The sequence below is a fragment of the Brienomyrus brachyistius genome, chromosome 3 (genome assembly GCF_023856365.1).
Source record: "Brienomyrus brachyistius isolate T26 chromosome 3, BBRACH_0.4, whole genome shotgun sequence".
Classification (NCBI taxonomy): Eukaryota; Metazoa; Chordata; class Actinopteri; order Osteoglossiformes; family Mormyridae; genus Brienomyrus; species Brienomyrus brachyistius.
In genome coordinates, this window is record NC_064535.1 from 34,763,873 (window position 1) to 34,785,796 (window position 21,924).

The following is a 21,924-nucleotide window of genomic DNA, read 5'->3' on the forward strand; positions in this document are numbered from 1 at the left end:
TGATCTGGCGCAGATTGAGGAAGGAGTGGTTTGGATACGGCTGGCGAGTGTAGCTAAGGAGGTGCTATGAATGAGACTGGGGAGTATGTGTAAGGGTGTGGTTTGGTTGGGATTCGAACACAACAGGAGCTCAGTCTCATGTCGTAGAACAATAGCGGTTCGCCTGCCAGGTCTTCAGTAGTGCACTGCATCTGGTACAGTAACAGTGTTCAACCAATTCCCAGGTTAGCCACTAGATGGCAGGCAAGTACAGAAAAGATTTGGGATACAGAAAATAAACCGCAATAACCGAACAGAAACACTAGATGGTGTTGTGACCCATAATTGTGTGTCAGCTGTACTCTTGTGGGTTCAGTCTGGCCCATGTGTGATTTTACTGCGAAGTAAAAAAACTGATGTGCCTTATATGCTTGATATAATGCTTTGTGATAGCTGGAGAAGCCATGGAGCACCGCCTTTAGCCACTTTAACCCTCATGCTAACTTGCAGTTGTTCTGGCCTGGCCGTGCTGGAGATGTGCTGCCTATCTTATTGTCACTTTGGCCAAAGGTTTCTACTAAATAAATGGAAATGCAGTAAAATACATTCACACATTGGGACGAAAACACGTTTTGTGTTGCTGTCTGAAGGTGCTTGGATGCTTCTTTACTGTGTGGACGTTCTCCCTGCTCCCCCACACCCCCCATGTTACCCAGAGACCCTAAGCTGCTCTTGGCATGTGACTCTGTGAATGAATGTCTCTGTGTCTGCTCTCCATCTTATGAGAATATGACCACATGCAGTCACTTTAGCTTCTGCTGCTAACAGCTCAGCCGAGTTCTCCCAGAGCTTCTCCTTCTACTTGGGTGATATGAGTTAAGGAGCTGCCCAATTAGTGCTGCAGAGAGGTATCTCCTGGGACTTGAACTGACAGCTTTCAAGCTGCGGAGCTGAAGTCATGTGAGTTCGATGTGACTTAACCAGGCTGAAGTCGCGTGACCTCGATGTGATTTAGACAGTTGGCTGTTGAAGCCAGGCTAAGCATAACTTGCCATAACCTCTGGACACACCTTTCTCCACTCTGGGCTCCCCCCACCTTCCAGATCACCTTTACAGTCACCTTTCCCTTCATGTGCGTCTTGCTGGGGGTGGGTGGGTTGGTAGCATTGATGAGGATCTGTGTTGGATGGTTGGCACTGTGATCTCGAAGGCTGAGATTCAGGCCACACAATAAAAGCAGAGATATAAGTGGGTGGTGATTAACTGAAACTGCAGACTGACCCGTGCAGGAAAGACAGCAGGAGGTTTAACCGGACGTCACCGACGGACCATCAGCTTCAAGGCTGAGAAGGTGTTGGCCTACATTGATGCAGCATGGCGGTAAATCAGCTGGGAAGCAGCCGGCCAATCCGGCTTATTTCCCGTTCAACGTCACAATCTGTGTCTCCGGGAATTCAGAGGTACTCAGGGGATCACTGTTCCTCTGAAGCATCTCAGAGTATATCCTGTGCATCAGGTACGTGTGTGATCATATGTGTGAGCATGGAAGTGTGTGAGTAAACATCTGAGCATGTACGGATGTGAGTTATACATGTTGCCATGTACATGAGTGTGATCATATGTCTGAGCATGTACTTTGTGTATGAGTGAAATGTGTCAGCACATGAGATCATACATGTAAGCATATACGTGTGTGAGCATGTACATATGTGTCCACATACATGTGAGCATGTACATGTACAAGCCTATGGGAAAAACCCTGTTTCCTGTGTTCAGTTCAGGTTTCTTCTGCAGTGCAGTGCCTCTGCAGATATCTGCTGACTGGCTGAAAGCAGAAGCCCCCCTCCTACTCCACTGAGCCAACAGTCCTGTCTCCTCCCCAACCCACCCCCACCCTGTCACTGCAGCATCCTACCACCAGGCAGAAAGAGAGGGTGGCTTGAAATAATAGAGAAAACGTACATGCTGTTTATTCCAAAGTTTTGACACCTGGAGAGTAGCCCATTCGGACTGTGGCCTGCCCATTCTGCCTCTCATGCATTGGCTGTGCAGATCAATGACTGTTCAAGCCATTTGTCCTCCAACCTGTCATTCATTCGCTGGCACATGCCACCCCCCCCCCCCCAGAAGAGTTTCACCTGATGATACCTTAGGGGACAGCATGAGAGAGTCTCATGGAATTTGGGGGAACTGAGAGGTGAAATTGAAATGAAGTTTCCTTCTATACCTACAATGTTCCTTCTTCCATATGACAGGAAAGATCTTCTCTGTTAGTCCCTTTCTTTCTGAGATTCGCACCTCATTCATCTCTCGTTACGTCACCTGAAGAGCGACGTGAGGGAGCCTGACTGAACATCTCTGATTTCTGTCTAGAGCTTCTTACGTGGCTGATGGTGAGCAGCTAGCATGGGCTGATCATCGGGCCTCCTGCTCCTGTCGGTGGGGGTGACTGACCCTGAGGGTTTTATTGCTGAATTCAGCCTCTCAATACCCTGTGAGCAGTCTGCCCCGGTCCAGACAAGGTAGTGTGTTGTTCATTCAGACGGAAGCTTTTCTCAGTTGCTGCAACTGATTTTTAGGGATGAAAATACTGTCTGAACTAAGGAATGAATTATTTAAGACTACAGAGATTGATCGAGCATCGCAAATATGAAACCAAACTCACTCTGTATCACATGGCTAAGATTCGTTGTGTTATTTTCCCTGTGATGTTTCCCATTTCAGCCTTTAATGGCTGCCCACTTTAAATTGTGATTTAAAGGTGTCACTCACAGTGTCTCTGGACTGACAGGAGGTACCCATCTGCAGGGCCATTAAAAGGACCGGGCTTTCTTGTTTAATGGCAGCACCCCTCCCATTTCATCCTGCTCCCTGGGGTGTGCCTTTGCCTTCTCTGCCTTCCCAGCATCTCCGTCTCCCTCCCCCCAGCTTGCCTGGAGCCTCTTGATTCAGGGACTCTGCCGCTGCACATGTTTAAATCCTGAAAATACATCACAGGAACACGATACAGGGGTAGGGGTGGGGGATGGGCTGGGGGAGGGGAGCCTGGGGAATTATCCCGCCCCCCACTCTCCTTAATTGATCCACGGTGACAGCTGGGGCCAGCTGGGGGGGGGGGCTGGGCAGGCGGATGGAGGTGCAGCGTGATGAGTAGAGTGGAAGGGGGGCAGGGAGGCAGATATGAGTGGGGCAGTTGTGTGTGGGGGGGATTGGGGGGGGTCACTCTTTCAGAGCATTAGGAAGGTCCCCCTACCCCCACATAGTCCATGGACAGACGATGTGGGAGATGAGATCACCCAGAACCTTCTCCACAATTCTGTGCTAGATGCATCATTTGGATTAAATGAAACCTAAATACCCCACCCACCACATTCTTTAAGTATTTGAGAAGATGCCTTCATCTGCAGGGGGGGGGGCATGCGGGGCAGATGCTGTCCCAGTGCGAGATGTCATTGGGGACACGCTGATGACACGCTGAGGGGGCGGCTTTGACCAGGACGTGGAAGACAGGCATGCGGAGGGACACCTGTGTGGGGACGTGTCACGCTTTTCAGCGGGATGGGGGTGGAGGTCAGCGCCTCGGCTGGCGGGGGCAGGGGAAGCTGCACATTGGCCGGTGCAGACACAGGTCAGACCAGCCGTCACGTTCCGCCAAGCTGTGGCGAGCTCACCCCCACACCGGCCCACTTGCTTCTATTGGCTGCCAACCGGAACCATGGTGGGTGAGACACAGGAGCTGTATGCTGATGTGACATTTGCTTAGGAGGGGGGGTGGGTTAAAAGCACACTGCTACTGCAGCAGACAGGAACCCCCCCAGAGTGAAGGTACAGGTGGTGTAGATCAGGGGTCTCCGTCAGGTGGGGGCTCAGGGGCAGGGTCACCCCAGGAAGGAGTGTGGGGGCACAGATGAAGGAAGGGGGTGGAGACCCAGGGCTGATGCAGGCATCAGGGAACTAATCCGCAAGGAAGCCCTCACAAACTCGCAAAAAACTCCGTTAACACCCAAATTAAAAATTTGCATTTTTGTTAAATGTCTAAAAACATGTCGCCATATGAAAGCTACACATGCACACAATTTAATCCCAAAATAACCAGCTGAAAGTAGCTTCTACACATTGATGTAATGTCCATCCACCCTTCTTAGCTAAGTGCCTCACCAGAGTCGCTTATGCCAGGAACCCACAGACAGACACAGGCAAGGGCGACCCTAACCCAGCCCAGCACTAACAACCCTAACTCTAACCTTAACCATAAGCATGTCCCCACAAGATTAAAAGTAACAGGTTTTACCCCATTGTGGGGACATTTGGTTCCCACAGTGTGGTAAATCGTCATCATTGGTGAGCATCGGTGAGCATCGCTGTGGCTTTTGGTCGAAAGCAATGGGCTATTTGCTCGTTTAGCTATGTGGGACGTAAAGGTCAGGAAAGGTCAGCATGCCATGTACATCATACCTCACTCCCATTGGCTAGGTGCTGCTGTCACTCACAGAGGCCACACCCCATGGGCCAAAGCACATTCTGTGGTGGGTGGCGATGGCAACGATGATTCAGATGGAGATGAGATGGAGACAATAGGAAAGGGCCTTTGTGGGGCCCACCTGCAGGGTAGAGGGTAGCAGTTTCCACTGCTAGTTAAAATAAGGCTGAACTTAGAGAGTCGTTTCCATAGCGAGGGAACGCTTAGAAGAAGCACCCTGACAGTGGGCCTGGAGAGTCTGCGAAGGCGGCAGCAGGCACAGCAGGCCCAAAGAAGAGCCCCGACAGTGGGCCTGGAGAGTCTGCGAAGGCGGCAGCAGGCACAGCAGGCCCAAAGCAGAGCCCCGACAGTGCGCCTAGAGAGTCTGCGAAGGCGGCAGCAGGCACAGCAGGCCCAAAGCAGAGCCCCGACAGTGCGCCTAGAGAGTCTGCGAAGGCGGCAGCAGGCACAGCAGGCCCAAAGCAGAGCCCCGACAGTGGGCCTGGAGAGTCTGCGAAGGCGGCAGCAGGCACAGCAGGCCCAAAGAAGAGCCCCGACAGTGGGCCTGGAGAGTCTGCGAAGGCGGCAGCAGGCACAGCAGGCCCAAAGAAGAGCCCCGACAGTGGGCCTGGAGAGTCTGCGAAGGCGGCAGCAGGCACAGCAGGCCCAAAGAAGAGCCCCGGCAGTGGGCCTGGAGAGTCTGCGAAGGCGGCAGCAGGCACAGCAGGCCCAAAGAGCCCCGACAGTGGGCCTGGAGAGTCTGCGAAGGCGGCAGCAGGCACAGCAGGCCCAAAGAAGAGCCCCGACAGTGGGCCTGCAGAGTCTGCGAAGGCAGTAGAATTTACTGCATAAATGTGACCTAAAACCTGATCAGATGTCCAAAAACTAGATAAAGAGAACCCAATTAAACATAAACATAACATCTGTTCCTTTTTTTATAAAAAGTATCCAATACTACATATCTTTGTGTGAAAACGGTTACCAGTTCATTTGGGGGGGGGGGGAATTATAGTCAGATGCAGGAATTAAAAAAATGATGTGCAGGTTCTAAAGGATTCACAAACTTTCTAGCACCACAGTATGTTCTTTAGAGATTAAAGCTGGATCCAAATGCATCTGTTTGAATTCAGCCTTCTAAACCCTAGAGGTGAGCCAGCTACCAACGGTGGCTTGGAGGAAATGCAATGAGACTTTTGCCAAATCACCCCAGAGACTTAAAATCGACATCTGGAGCTCGGCGTTAAGCCAGACTGACCTGCTTTAAGTGATGCAGGCAAGCGGATGGTGTGAGTGCTGGTATGGTTTCGACTCACTGCATCAGTAACTGCTGTATCTGACAAACACACACACACACACACACATACAGACACACACACAGACGCACACAGAGACACACACCGCCGTGGCAGCTGTGGAGGCGGTGAGGTATCACCGGACGGACGCCCGCAGAGACCAAGCCACGGCCCACGGCAGTGATGCCCACAAACTGAATTCTCTGCAACACTGGCTCGAAGGTAAGATGGGCATGTGATAGTGGCAGGCTGGCTCCAGTCCGCTTTTCCAGAAGGATCTCTGGCTTTCAGAGGCTGGGCGGGGAGACAGATGGAAGAGAGTGAGGGGGGCGCGCCTCCTGTCTGTCAGCTCAGAAGTGCCGGAGGAGAACCAGAACTGCACCTGGCAGAAGCAAGGGGAAGCCTGAGGTAGCTGCCAGGTTGTTGGTCTCTGCCTACAGCTACACTGGAAATGCACTGAAACAGGAGCCGCGGGGGTGTTGTGGGGGTGTCAGGGAATGCGAAACTTAGAATCAAAACCAGGCCCAAGGTCACTAATCGCGACTGAAGGTCCCGTCAAGGCTGGAAAAATCCCCTCAGCTACAGACTGGCTGCAGCATTACAGAAGCTGCATTTTTTATGACAAAGAAAACTGTCAATTTTCTCCTTCCTGGGGGGGGCATGAAGGGCTCTGGCTTAACACTGGTCCTTTGCGGTGGTGGCCCACATGTCCGACATGCACGTCCTGATTCTGCCGATTTCCACGTGTCCCTGTAGATCTTTATTTCATGGTGATGATGATCATAAAGGCTTAGCCCCCCCCCCCAACCAGGCGACCGGACGGCTGGGAGCCTTGAGTTGGAAAATGAGAAAAAAACAGACAAATCTTGCAAAAATTGTGCTGTTGTCTCATCATTTTTTTTCACGGCTGTATCCTCCAGCTGATTCTGCTCTGGGGAAGTGCACATTTATTTATGCAAATAGACTAAATATAGTGAAGACAAAGTCAGACACACAGTGAAAAGCAGACTTTCCTTTCTGCCTTCTGCTGCCTGTGTAGATGCCACAGTTTTATGTCTGTCTGCAGGTCCCTCTGGGATTTTCCACCTGTCCAAGCACAAGACCTGACTACTGACCATTAAAACGTGTCTGCAGCCAACAGTGTGGGATGGGGGGGGCAGGGTTTGCCAACCAGGGTGGTGGGGGGGTGGCATGCAGTTTTTCTGGATATTTCATCACGCACCAAACCATATTTACCTAATCTAGAACCATGGCTGAGTGACCGTGAGCTAGATCACTGCTAAACGTTCACACCCAAAGTCTGTACTCTCTGGTCAGCCAGCCTGATTACTGCAAGATGTTAATGTGCTCTGCAGGCTGGTCTTAAGTAACTAATAAAGGCAGCATTAAACAGCTACCTGTTAACATGTTATCATCACCATGGAGATGAACAGAATCATTGGCATTCATAAAGGACCATGCCTGGTATCGTCACAGTGCACTGACAGTCCTGCCTTACGTCTGCTTGACTGCCCTACATGCATCTGAGCAGTCAACTACCTCAGCATGTCCCCACGTGGCCTGGAGTGCTAGACTGTGGCCATTGAACAGGTGGGATGTGAAGAGAATTGACCCCAAGATGGGGGGGGGGGGGGCATGGGGCTGTTGCTCAGTATCTGCTGGGTTGAGGAGCTCCGAACCCCTGCCAGAGAAGCCACCTTAACTGTCATGCAGAGCGGGTTGCTGATGACAGTCTCCTCAGACCTCGGATCAATAAACCCTCCACTTTCCCAGCTCAACTGCTCACCAGGAACATCGTTGGCACTGTAACCACCCTGACAGCTGATAGATGTGAGGACTGGAGACCTGTGGTGCTATTAAGGGGACCGTACAGCTCGAGACGACACACACTCCCTGCTGATTCCACTGCAGCGTGTGTATGAGTGTGTGTGTGTGTGTGTATGTGTGAGCATGTGTTTGCATCTGTGTGTGTGCATGTGTGAGCATGTATGATCGTGTGTGTGTGTTTGAGCGTGTGTGTGTGAGCGTGTGTGTGTGTGTGAGCGTGTGTGTGTGTGTGTGTGTGTGAGCGTGTGTGTCGCGGTCGGCAGAATGACTCCCCAGTCTGGCCCACAGCATGTCACTGGCGCCATCGGTTGGAGCTGATCCGGGCCTCGTACCCATGCGGTCGCAGCCCTGGACACCACCTTCCACGAAGGGACAGCATGGCGTCTGTCGCACCACTCTGATCCGGATGGTGTCGTTACCACAGAAGCCTTCGACGTTCCACCAGCTCAGGGTCCTCCTAACGGTGGGCCTCCCCGACATTCGTGTTACCGTGACAACACCCCTTCCTCACCCCATTGGCCAACAGGACAACGAGAGCCAGAAAGCGGGCCAGTAAAAAGCCAGGCTATCGCATCGGAGGGTCATCGATGGCACCATTCCTGCCGTAAGGGAGGCTTCCCCTAAGCCAGACACACTGTCGGGAAAATGATCAGAAAAAAGTGTATCTTCAAAGCAGGGCTGCAGGCTGAATCCTTTTGCTCCAACATTAAATTTACACGGCGGTGGAATAGAGACAAACGAACTGACGTCTCATAGCAACCACTCAGGCCCAATTATTCATCCTAGCGGCGTTTCTGATTGAGCCGCCCACACAGGCAGCTTGTGACCCAACCACCATCTTGTTCGAAAGTCCATAGAGATGCAGTCCTACGAAAACGAGGCCGGTGTCACCACTCAAGTGTATTAGTTGCAGTGAAATATGGAGATGCCATAATCGTTAGAAAAAACTGTATAAATACAAAGGCCGCCTGTCTTATTGGTGACCCTGGTGGGACGTGCCCCAGATGCAAGGACTGAGCAGAAGTGAGAGCGGATGCGAGGAAGCCGCCTGCTCCCTTAACCGGGTTCCCTCGGCTGCACTCTTGGGGACGCCAGCGTGTCACAAAACACACCACAAGCCAGAAGCCTTCTTACCAGTTTATTGAGACGTTCACAATCGGGGAACTTGAGCAGGACACTGCAAGAATGCAGAAGGCAATTAGGTTGGGGGGGTCAGAGCCAGAACAGCAGTGCTGGTGTTTTCTGACATGGGGGAGGTGCGGCTTCAGTGACCTGGTGTGGGAATAGCAGCCCGGTTCACGGCTCCATACCATAACAGAAGAAACCCGAATTAACACAACACTATATGTGCTTGTAGGTACCAATTAAACATACACAACAAATTTCACATAAATCATTTCTGCTCTAAATAAATGACTTTTTCCCAAAACCTTTTAAATAAATGATGTGATACATTTGCCAAATTTTAAATACTCAAAAGTCATGGTTCACTTTACTGCCTGATTGGTCAGTTTCTTGGTCACTTTACTGCCTGATTGGTCAGTTTTTTGGTCACTTTACTACCTGATTGGTCAGTTTCTTGGTCACTTTACTGCCTGATTGGTCAGTTTCCTTCCACTGCCAAACGTAGTTAAGTGAACCAGGAAGGATGTTAGACGACAGGGGCGTAACGGTATTTTGTGTCCCAAAATTTCTCGATTCAATTATGCTTTGATACCCATCGCAGTACTTAAGTTGTGTTGCACTGCGTCGCCACCTCTGTCGTTTATCGAGTGCTTTAACTGCCATTGAAGCTGTCGTGCCAAATCTCTTCCTCTGTCCGAATTCCCTCCTCCTGCGACATATCGCTTAGCTGTTTCGCTGATCATCATGATTGCATCATCGGCCTCATAGCCAAGCGATATGTCACAAGGCAAGAGATCTGGGATGACAGCTCAAAAATGTTCTGCGTGCAGAAAGAAAAATGATTGGTTCAGGTAGATAACCAATCATATCGTAGATGAGGTGGGCCCAAGACATCTGATCGAAGTTACGTTTGTTAGAAATTTTGTGATGCGTATCAAATCGTGAGCTGAGTTCAACATTACACCACTGTTAGGCGTGAAAGTGAACCGAGGAGTGAGATCACAGCTGTGAGAGTCCCGGCACGTTACGCCATAGCTGCCCTAACAGAAGCTGCTACAAAGAAAAGCTCTTTACCTTAATTGGAAGAGGTAGCTAGGTAGCTTTATTGTACATCAGAATTTGTTGAAGTTCCTGTTTTATTTTGAGGCATAGACTGAAACCAGACATTAAAGGGAAAAATCTGCCAACATTTGCATTTAGCCACACACACAATTATACAAAAACAAGCCTCTCTGAAAATATAAAAAAATACGCTTTACACCATTAAAAAATATTCTTGTAAATATGTAATATGCTCCTTAAACTTAAACCAAATTTCGTTCATAAAATTAAAGCACCAATTATGTTCCTGGTGGAGAGGAGAAGATTTACAGGTAAAACAATAATGCAGCTTTAAAAAATCTAAATATATTGGCAGCTGGCAGGGACAGGCGCTACGACGGCTGCTTGTCCGCTCAGTGCAGGAAACAGAAACACATTCAAGGCCACAAGACCAGGCTGGGTGATTTAAACCAGTACCCCACACTGAAGAGGCTTTTTATGGGACAGAACATTAAGTTACCCCAAAAAGTGACGTTATTAGCCAAAGATTACAGCTGCCTTAGAGTGAATCAGGCGGATGACACTGATGGGCAGTTATAGACCAAAAGCACTTCAACTATCCATCCTGTGGGAAAAATGCCCACCCCCACCCCCAGCCCCAAACGGCAGATACCGCGGTGCAGGGCCCCCATGGCAAAAAGGTACCTCGGCTCAAAGGGTACTGTGGTACAAATGAACATCACAACACAAACAGCTTTTCATACACAAAACTCACTTTTCTACTCTATAGGTAATGCAGAGACATGGTCAGCTGTGATGCGATTGGTCACGCCCTCGCTTACTTTGCCAACCTTGACCTGATTGGCTGGTTCCCTGAAGACCACAATGCCAACAAATCAGCATACGGCACAAACCAAACGTCACTTCCGGCTGGGATGCTAGCCGATATAGTGCCACGTCTTAATGTAGGCTATATGTACATTTAAAATGTGTTCAGTGATCACATTCACATTACATTTAAAAAGAAAAGATCTGTTAGTTCTTGTTTTTCTGTGCTTTTCACTGACAGACATCGACCAGCTCTGACTTTAATCCCCCAGAGATAAACAGCCAGCAAAAGGGTGTTTCCAGGTTAATGGGAAACAAAGAAAATTAAATCTGAACTTTTCACCAGTTTCAAAATGAAACGGCTTCTTCAGCATTTACCATCAACATAATATCAATACTGTCAATTTGAGCCTCATTGAAACACTGATACCAGCATGAAAGGTTAATTACATTAAACACACAGTACAGACAGATACCCAACAGTCATGAAGACGTAAAAAATCCATTATTCTATTCCTCTGGCTTAACGTGCCACAGGAAAACTGATAGTGCCAATTAACTGGGTTAAATTGCATCTCCTCTAAACACAGAACAACATTCAGAAAAGTAGGCAGGAAATGTAGGACGATAAGGAGTAAAATCCTCAGGATCTGAAACTCCCAGATCGACCAGCTGACCAACTTAGAATACGACTGTAGGTTAAGTCAGCTCATCACCCCGAGCGGGGAAACCGCACGTCCCCAAGGACACACTTCATTATTAACGGCTGTTTCTGACACACTGCAGTGTTTAATGGCTGTTTCTGAAGGTATCGCTCACTGAAATACAAAATTCATTTTTTTCTTGCTCCTTCTGTCATGTCCAGTTAATAAGGACAAGGCACTCTTCAAGCCTTCCGAGCACATTCAACCGGCAGCTCGATGGAACACCACGAGACAACAAGCACAAAGTGGGGACCTTTCTGGAAGATGATGTAAACGAACAAAGCAGTGCATTATGGGCCCCTGAGTGGAGCCAATCGTACAGCATCGAATGCAAATGAAAACACCGTTACGAACCACTCGCGTTTCTCGCTTTAAGAGGTCCATCCATCCACCCTTCCATCCATCATCCTACCATTTCTCCAGTTCAGGAGGTGGCTGACATCACTAATTCCATGGAGCAAAGATTGTAATGTATGACTTTCTCCACATGTTTGTACCATAAAGTGCTCATTACTGCAGTTTGATGTGACTTGGGGGGTGGAATTTAACACTGTAAAAATGGCCCCAGTGCAGCCTCACCATGAACTCCTGCGTGTCCTTTGGAAATAGTTCTTCCCAAAAGGAAAGACCCGTGGAGAACCGGGCTCTCCCAGCACCCACTCCTGCCATCAGCTGAGCTGCGTCTCATGACATTCCCCCATGTTCACTGAGGACAAACCAAATTGTTGATTTAGGATTCATGATAGCTCCACATGTCTTTTCCCAAACATTGGTATGGGGTCCTTCTCTGTCACCCACAAGCTTCTTAGTACGTTGATGTATTACGACACCAAGATATATAATTTTTTTTTCGTTAGCGGGTTAGGTTAGCCTATAGCTAAAACGACGTCAATTGAGTAGCGAGTTTGGAAACATCAAAGGAAATAGAGAGAAGTATTAATGCTCAGTTCTCGCTTCTGGACTGCTGGTTCCACACTGGAGCCTTGCTTCACGGACTGTGATAATCCTTGGCATTAATCGCCAGCACTTCCCTCCTCCCCTGCGATTCTGGTTCACCAGCTGCAGTGCTGACCTCACTGACTTGTTCATTTTGTTCTCTCCTCTTGTTTTCTCCTTCCCCCTCCTTCCCCCGTGTCCTGCCGACCCAGATCGACGTCTGCGACATTTTCGGGATCCATGACTCCAAACAGACATCTCTGCCAGCTAAAAACATCAAACGTTAGGGAAGGGAAGGCATGCAGAGGCAAGCACGGAGGGAGCTCGGATGAATGTTCGCATGCTGGTGACAGCGGGCCAGTGTGGGACTACCCAGCTTCCGACGGACATTTGCCGACACGCATGCGCAGGACGCCACCCTTATGCAGCTGCCATAGCTGCAGGAACTCCTCAGGCATGGCATGGAAGCCGGAGAAGGGTAGGATGTTGTCATAGTAGTGGTGGCTTATGAAACCCTCATCCAGGCCCACGGAGAAGGGCCAGAAGCCATAAGCCGTGACCTCCTCACAGAGTCCCAGCGCCAGGCTCACAAGAAACAGGCCTGTGGAGAGACGCTTGGCATGGATGCCACGGGCCTTCCAGAACCGGTCCACGCTCCTCAGGAAGTCCGGATTGGCAAAGAGCATCGTCTGGTTGGAGCCACTGTCGGACAGGGCGTAGCTAACGCGAAGGGATGGGTCCGTCCCAGGTTTCATGGAGAAGGCCGGCATGTAGATGTAGCTGGAGGCGTAAGCCTTCATGCTCTCCACAAAGGATCTCCTCGACCACAGGAGGTTCTGAAACCTGCAGGTCACAAAGAGGAAATGCAGAAGCAGCTTTGTAAGGATGCCAGTATCTCCACCTACATCTTTCTCATTATCAGAATTTCGTTAGCTCAGAGGAACTCAATTACACTCAAAGATTACAAACCAAATCAAAGATTTATATCTGAATAGCCAGGCATACTGAACTTATCCCGAGAAAATAAATGTGACAGGTCTCCTTCAAAGGCTGAGGCCTTCATTTCCAGTTCTGATGAACTATTGTTCATGAAGACCAGCTAAATAAAGCAGATCAGGGCTCCATTTTAATCCAGAGAATTAACAGTCATGGCTTATAGTGCCAGAAGCGGAAAACACAACTTAGGGCCACATCCCATCTGCGAGCTGGCTTACGACTGTTAGGATGTTTAAGGCCACATCCCATCCGCGAGATGGCTTACGACTGTCAGGATGTTTAAGGCCACATCCCATCCGCGAGATGGCTTACGACTGTCAGGATGTTTAGGGCCACATCCCATCCGCGAGATGGCTTACGACTGTCAGGATGTTTAGGGCCACATCCCATCCGCGAGATGGCTTACGACTGTCAGGATGTTTAAGGCCACATCCCATCCGCGAGATGGCTTACGACTGTCAGGATACTGCCTTTTTTGGGCAATAGCTGCCCAACATGATTCGGGATTGGGATGTCTGTGAGTCAGCAGACTGGGACATTGCACCTGTGATCGGAAGGTCGCTGGTTTAATCCCATGATCGGCATCTTGCCGTTGTGCCCTTGAGCAAAGCCCCTGACCCCCAATTGTTCAGGGACTCTCTGATCTTGCTTTCTCAAAAATGTCCATCACTAGATGACTAAAAGGCCCTGCACCAATGAACAGGACACTCTAGTGTCCTCAAATGCAGCCAAACTCACAGAGCCTGTTTGCCCAAACGGCTGTGAAGGACCCAGTACCTTTTCTCGATGATGCTGGGATTTGCAGACACCAAGTGTGTTTTGGTCCCGACATCGTTGGTGTACTCCTTAGACAGCGGTGGCAGGTTGCACCTGATGTAGAGAAAGTAGGGAAAAAGTTACTCACTTCCCAGGTGTACAGAAAACTCACCGTACTATATCTACAAACCAGAAAACACTTTCTAAAAATGCAATAAAAACTAAAATCTGTATTTGGTATTCTACTTGAACCTTTATTTAACAGGCAAAAGAACAAAAAAAGAGAAACTTAATTGTTAAAGATATGTTGTCAAACATTTAGAAATTGATGCCTGCACCATACTCCAAAAAAGTTGGGACAGAGGCAAGTTTTCCACTGGGTGGCATTCCCATTTCCTTTTATCACACTTCTGATTCATTTGGGAACTGAATAAACTAATTGGTGCCATTTTGCAAGTGAAAATTTTGCCCATTCCTGCTGTATATAAGACTTGAGCTGCTCAACAATCCGTGGTCGCAGTTGTCTGATTCTGCAGACATTTTCAACAGGACACAGATCTGGGCTGCAGGCAGCCCAGTCAAGCACAGACTATGTCTATGAAGCCACACATTTCTCATTTGTGCAGTCATTAACTGTCTGTGAATACACTAAAAATCTTTCTTTGTCCCTTTGTCTGTTAGAAAAAGGTTCAAGTGAAATCCCAAATTTCAGATTTTTATTTTTCGAAAGTGTACTAACTTTTATGCAAATGTGGTTTGTATCACTTCTGTGTTTCAAACTCTTGCCTGGTACTAAGAATGCAAAAGAGGTGAAAAGAGGAACTGAAATGAAATGAAAGTTCTCTGCAGAGCCCTGCCTTACCTCATGTAACAAAGGCTGCCTCAGCAGAGCCCCGCCTTACCTCATATAACAAAGGCTGCCTCAGCAGAGCCCCGCCTTACCTCATGTAACAAAGGCTGCCTCAGCAGAGCCCCGCCTTATCTCATGTAACAAAGGCTGCCTCAGCAGAGCACCGCCTTACCTCATGTAACAAAGGCTGCCTCAGCAGAGCCCCGCCTTACCTCATGTAACAAAGGCTGCCTCAGCAGAGCCCCGCCTTACCTCATGTAACAAAGGCTGCTTCAGCAGAGCCCCGCCTAACCTCATGTAACAAAGGCTGCTTCAGCAGAGCCCCGCCTTACCTCATGTAACAAAGGCTGCTTAAGCAGAGCCCCGCCTTACCTCATGTAACAAAGGCTGCCTCAGCAGAGCCCCGCCTTATCTCATGTAACAAAGGCTGCCTCAGCAGAGCCCCGCCTTACCTCATGTAACAAAGGCTGCCTCAGCAGAGCCCCGCCTTACCTCATGTAACAGAGGCTGCCTCAGCAGAGCCCCGCCTTACCTCATGTAACAGAGGCTGCCTCAGCAGAGCCCCGCCTTACCTCATGTAACAGAGGCTGCCTCAGCAGAGCCCCGCCTTACCTCATGTGACAAAGGCTGCCTCAGCAGAGCCCCGCCTTACCTCATGTAACAAAGGCTGCCTCAGCAGAGCCCCGCCTTACCTCATGTAACAGAGGCTGCCTCAGCAGAGCCCCGCCTTACCTCATGTAACAGAGGCTGCCTCAGCAGAGCCCCGCCTTACCTCATGTAACAGAGGCTGCCTCAGCAGAGCCCCGCCTTACCTCATGTGACAAAGGCTGCCTCAGCAGAGCCCCGCCTTACCTCATGTGACAAAGGCTGCCTCAGCAGAGCCCCGCCTTACCTCATGTAACAAAGGCTGCCTCAGCAGAGCCCCGCCTTACCTCATGTAACAAAGGCTGCCTCAGCAGAGCCCCGCCTTACCTCATGTAACAAAGGCTGCTTCAGCAGAGCCCCGCCTTACCTCATGTGACAAAGGCTGCCTCAGCAGAGCCCCGCCTTACCTCATGTAACAAAGGCTGCCTCAGCAGAGCCCCGCCTTACCTCATGTGACAAAGGCTGCCTCAGCAGAGCCCCGCCTTACCTCATGTGACAAAGGCTGCCTCAGCAGAGCCCCGCCTTACCTCATGTAACAAAGGCTGCCTCAGCAGAGCCCCGCCTTACCTCATGTAACAAAGGCTGCCTCAGCAGAGCACCGCCTTACCTCATGTAACAAAGGCTGCTTAAGCAGAGCCCCGCCTTACCTCATGTAACAAAGGCTGCTTAAGCAGAGCCCCGCCTTACCTCATGTAACAAAGGCTGCCTCAGCAGAGCCCCGCCTTATCTCATGTAACAAAGGCTGCCTCAGCAGAGCCCCGCCTTACCTCATGTAACAAAGGCTGCCTCAGCAGAGCCCCGCCTTACCTCATGTAACAGAGGCTGCCTCAGCAGAGCCCCGCTTTACCTCATGTAACAAAGGCTGCCTCAGCAGAGCCCCGCCTTACCTCATGTAACAAAGGCTGCCTCAGCAGAGCCCCGCCTTACCTCATGATGAAGTCCGATTGGTCGATTTCCCCACCACAGTCACTGCGCTTCAGGACTCCTCCATTGCCAACAACGGCACATCTCTTCAGGGGCAAAGGAAGTGGAGGGTTCTGGAGAGACAGCGTGCACCACCAGTCAAACGTTTTTGCACACCACAGGTTTTTACCATTTTTCCATTTATTTCATTTCCATTTTTTATTCTTGTTACACACTGGAAAGTTCTGTAAATTACTATAAATGAAAAGTCAAATAAAACAAGTTTCCTTTATAACATGCAAAGAGTCCTATTAACTGGTTGTGAGGTGATGGCAGAGTCACATTCTAGGCTGCCCTTTAACTTTAAATGCACTGTTTCATCCCATGAAATACCCTGAATATTCTCTGGTGTTATAACTGCTAGAGGAGGTTACTTTGATGAATCAATGTTTTCATGCTAATAACCCAACTAGTACCTTGGTACCCAACTAGTAAATGTACTGTAAATTTATTTATTAGCAAATAATATTGAGTGTATTTTTACTAAATGTTAAGTGAGTTACATGCAAACATAGAAAATCTAAGTTTGTGCAAAAGCTTTTGACTGGTGGTGTACGCTGGTGGTGTACGCTGGTGGTGTATACCGGTGGCACTAAACCTGCCACACCAGCGCACTCCGTACACCATTCCCAGCATGACCCTCGGAGAGCACACATTTGGGGTAATAAGGCCAATCGAGACATGCTGAGGATCCGTCTTGCTGGCTATCCGTCTGGACCTTCAGTGAAGATCCACATGGACTCTGTTCATCAGAAGGGCTCCCAGAGGTATTTTACGATCCTCTGTGATCGGTGTGATCTGTGTTTAGCAGCTGGATCAACTGAGCAGCGGCTCGAAGCCCAGCAGTGGGACCTGTGTGAACGGCAGTATGGCATGGTACCTACTGAGGGAGCAGCATCTGTGCAGTCAAACAGGAAATGACTTGTGAATAAAGGTCGGTCACACTGAAAGAGAGTCGCCGGCTTGCCCTGAGAGACAGGGGCCCGAAGAAATATGGAATATAACTGGATTGGTCGGTGTTGGGTGCCCAAAATGTCTAGCAGCGTCTCTGGCTGCATGTGAGGGACATCAAAGAAGCCTGGGGTGAGGGTCAGGCGAGCCGTGGTGGGTGAGGGTTAGGCGAGCCGTGGTCAGGTTTAGGTGAGCTGTAACAGCGTTCAGTCCAACGCTGCTGTCTGACGGTGGAACTCAGGGACCAAACACAGCACAACGAAACAAGTTCACAGCTTTAAAAACAAATAAAAATTGACCTGGACGTCTGGCAAGAAGCATGACCAACTTCTCATTTGAACAAACCATAAAGAATTTTTCCAGTAAAGAAGTGAATAAGCAATAATATGAATAAAATACCCCGCGACCCAGTAGGATAAGCGGTTTGGAAAATGGAGGGATGGATGAATAAAAAACATTTAGTATAAAGTACATTAAGAAAGCAAAATACTGTACATCAGGAATTGGTACCACAAGCTGAAATTAAATCTCTTCTTGGCATCTCAAGTACACTGAGAAAGATCTGAAGACAAAGCAGAGATCCTGCAAGGTCGCGTGAGGGCCCTCACCCTCACCCTAACCCGTGGAAGCTCACCTGCACAAATAGGGGGTAGGTGACATTGTTCACCGTGTGTGAGTGGTAAAGCTCCCCGTCGTACCACAAAACCTTCCCCATGGGTGAGTTTTCCTTGGTTATGGCAAACATCTGCTTAGGCTGACAGCACTCCTCCAGCAGCTTCCTGTGGAGCAGAGTGGACACGACGTAACTCGCATCTGCTACATGCAAAACACCAAGCCAATGGGTCCACACTGGGGGTTAAGGCCGCTAGACCCACAGCTCTTCCGTTGTTCCAAACTTGCATATATTTACTTACCCATAAAACACCATTTTACCCATGTATATAGCATATTTCACTGAAACAACTTTTCCCAAAGGGTACAACAGCATAGCCCAGGTCCCAAATCACTATTCTAACTGGTGCCACCTTATCATTTCTCAAAGATAACCAGAGATTTCAGTTGAAATTCAGTCTGATGCAGTTTCTTCCACACAGCATTAAAGGTTCTCAAAAACAATTAAGACCCTAACAAGCTGTAATACTCATCCACTTTGCATGTGTCTGCAAGCTGCAGGTTATTTTGATTTGAAGCAAATTAAATTGGGGTATATTAAATATTTAAACCCCCCTTTGCACTTATTGCATAAATTTAATTTAAAAACTTCTAAGCTGTGTTTACTCAGAAGGCTACGAAACAAAACAGTTCATTTGTATATATTCATACTCACTAAGTAAAACAGAATCGTAAACAAACAGTGTCAGAATCCTCATGCAAAGGTTCTGCTTTCGAGCGACACTGGACTTGCTCAAGTGGATCAAACTTATTTTAGCACTAGAGAAGGGAAGTGCTTTTGTCTGGTTTATAACTGGCCCAAAAAATAAGGGGGAAAGTCAACGTGATAGCCTCTGTCACTTCTGCAGATATCAGCGGCAATCAGGCCCAGGTGGTTCCCCAAATACACATTTCAGGGAGGGTATCAATTGCTGTTACCGATGTTGATGGGGGTTGTTTTCATATGCTGGAGTGCACTGGTGGAATGGGTGTGTGTGGGGGGTGGGGGGATTGGGGGGCGCGTGCCCATCCCTTCCGCGGTGTGTGCGCGCATGGCGGATGTGACAGAAGCGCGCGTTGAGGTTAGCGGCAGGAGCTCGCGCGGACTGAGACCAATCCAATCAGTGTCACGTTTTTTGTTACCATTTGCTTATGACCCGCTGTGGCCAACAGCAGCCAAATAAATAGCTCATTTTCGGCCACTTGCCTTTTCATATGTACAACGGAGAAAGTTACGATATGTTAATCGTGGTTAAGCAGGCCTACTTAAAAAATCTAAGTAAGAATGCTGCCCTGATAACGTACGCGTTCATTATGGGACTGTACAAAATTAAAATGCGACTGTGAAATGTGAAAGCTGCACAAAATGACCCAAGAAGAGATTATCGACAACTACATTATACAAACGGCGTATTTGTAGATTGAATGAATTAACAAAATCTGAATGTAAGAAAATTAGAAATGTGCACATCACGCCCCGTAGCTCCAGTGATCCGTCAGTAAGGTCATGCAGCCCATTTGTGCTGAGTCGGCGTTATAGTGCGCCAGTATTTACGGCTGTGCAATAAGCAGACAGAGCCGGTGGGAACAGTACGGATCAGCCGGGGATTCCGTGCACATAGCCGGGGAGCCCGGCGCAATCCAGCCGGCATCCACCCCAGAATTCACCGGCAAAGAAAACTACTGCATCCTTTTCGGTGAAAAGGTGGACTTTACGTGTCTTTAGCATTCATTTCCGTTTTGCATTCTTGGAATGAGCAAAGTCTACTTTCAATATCCTACTTGCCGTTAATAAAACATCCCCCTGATTCGTGGGCATAAAAGGACCTAATTGAAAACGAGATTTACAAATTATTTTGTAGGAAATCAAAGCACAACTGTCATAATCACAAAAAAAATCACATCAAACAATACACGACCAAGATATATCCTGATGACTGATGGCAAGACAACTCAAGGATGGATGCTTCTCAAAACATGTAAAATAAACAGCCGTTTTTATGCAGAATTAATATAAAAGAAAATAAGCTTAAGACGCATATAGGCCATATGTGATACTGAGCGAGATGCAGATTATCCATATAGGTAACAGAGAACATCCCTCTGACCCTCTTAAAATAATAGCGAATAAAACGCAGGGTCCACAGCATGGATATACGCAGAGCGCAAAGGCTACAGCCACGTGCAGCGTAGAGCTGCGCAAACAGCGTACCTGAACAGATGGGCGCCGGTGTGGTTCCGCTGCCATGTCCGCCCCTGGCGCAGCACCTCGCGCACCACCTCCCTGTCGCTGGGCAGTCGGTACACCGGGTAGTTATAGACCCAGTACACCACGACGACGCACAGGGCGCCCCATACCAGCGACCTGTTTCTGGGGCATCTCAGAACCATTATCACTGTGGAGATGGGAATCTTATATCAGACTCCCTGCACCAAATTATATCGGGTTATCTGCAGTGACCGATCTTCATCTGCCGTCTGCCAATAAAACCCCGAATATCACACCGCTGTTATTTTAAATAAGACAAGTTTATCTTGACCGCCGAAGACATTCTCCATCACTGATAAAGCCGAGCACCGCTGATGAGAGGAGATGCATCCCGCATCAGCCTGACCGGACTCGGGACTCTGTGCTGTCGGTGGGTCCCAGGCGCCGCCGGGATCCGGTGTAAACGCACGGCGGTGTCGCTGCTGGTTCCGGAGCTCCGCTGCATCATTGCGGATCCCCGAAATGACCGAAAGGCCACTTTGCCGCAGCGCCAGTGCCCTCGCAAACCCAGCAGCGCCGCATTGCTTCTTCCCTCCGCCGGCTCTCAGGACTGTAGCTGTGGGACCCAGGGAGCCTCCAGCAAGACAAAAGCGCCGCTTTTTGTGCTAATGCGAGTCGCCCATTGAGCTGAAAGCGTGTGCATGGGCGGGACTCCCACTGGCCGGGTTTCTCATGCCGATGGGAGGATCGGCAGCTCCGGGGCACTGCGCAACTGAGACACGGGCAAAGCTAAACACCCAAGAAAAACGTGCTGAATCTGAACATCTCAATTTTTAATATTCCACTTATATTGATAAGAGGCAGGCGCCGCATCAGCCCATCGATATTTCAGCTGCATCGACCAAAGATATTGTGCTGCGAAAGACCGGCGTTTAATTGGCTTTGTCCAGTAAAGCGATCCACCCACTGGGCGTTTCATACCCGCTATGTGCAGTTATCCAGGTACTGCTGTATAATCCCGCTAATGCTAATCCATGGGAAGCATACAATCATACATGCAAAGAGATTCGACTTTAAAACGCCCCTGTATAGCTAAACTGAGGTGATAATAGTCTGAAAGCTGACGTTTTAAGTTCAGTGGAATTAATATAGGACATGAACGTTCATTCATGTTTTCTGAGAAACTAAATACTTTAAGTGGTCAGTAAGGATTTAGGACCAAGGACGATTAGCAGGTGAGTCATTTTCGCGTTGCACGATGTCCGGGGAAAGATGAACAGCGCCGCTGGATTCCTATTGCACCCGGAGCGAACAGGCGCAACTGCTTTATACGGGAGTAATCTGGACCTGAGGAAACTTTGAATGCAATGCCGTGTGATTTATATGCCCTGTGCCGTGATTCCAACACGCACCCACCGCACAGCGGGGCTGGTCTGCGCTGCCACCGTCCCAGAGTGAAATCTGCCCAGAATCGGGCGCCCTCTGCCGCCGCCCATGTCTCCATGTGGGGTAATGGGCACTGCCGCCAGGTCTGCATTTTGTACATATTACTTTGAGGAGAAGTGAAATTAATTTGTACTGTTTTACAGAATAACTCTTCCCTGGCTGGCAACAGATCACTTCTCATGACTCATGACTCAGTAGTGACATATCTGGATCCATCCGTCCATCCATCCATTTGTCCGACTCCCCCCCATCCTGTCCGGCAGCTT

The 21,924-nt window shown here is 49.1% G+C and overlaps 1 protein-coding gene across 1 annotated transcript; it reads right to left on the reverse strand.

Moving 5' to 3' along the window:
* Positions 1-8,689: 8,689 nt before the first annotated feature.
* On the reverse strand, positions 8,690-21,113 carry LOC125739523 (alpha-N-acetylneuraminide alpha-2,8-sialyltransferase-like). The gene is made up of 5 exons (XM_049009721.1): positions 20,216-21,113; positions 17,987-18,131; positions 16,366-16,475; positions 13,965-14,057; positions 8,690-13,034 (listed from the first exon to the last, which is right to left on the reverse strand). Exons 1-5 carry the CDS (start codon positions 20,392-20,394, stop codon positions 12,560-12,562), a joined length of 1,002 nt encoding a protein of 333 aa, XP_048865678.1. The 5' UTR covers positions 20,395-21,113; the 3' UTR covers positions 8,690-12,559.
* Between the last annotated feature and the right edge of the window lie 811 nt (positions 21,114-21,924).

Excerpts from the sequence above, each read along its gene's own strand:
- LOC125739523 (XM_049009721.1), bottom strand. The coding sequence starts at position 20,394 with ATGGTTCTGAGATGCCCCAGAAACAGGTCGCTGGTATGGGGCGCCCTG. Across the intron at positions 18,132-20,215 it reads ACCGGCGCCCATCTGTTCAG|GAAGCTGCTGGAGGAGTGCT; the intron begins GTACGCTGTTTG and ends TCTGCTCCACAG. Across the intron at positions 14,058-16,365 it reads CAATCGGACTTCATCATGAG|GTGCAACCTGCCACCGCTGT; the intron begins GTAAGGCGGGGC and ends TCTCTACATCAG.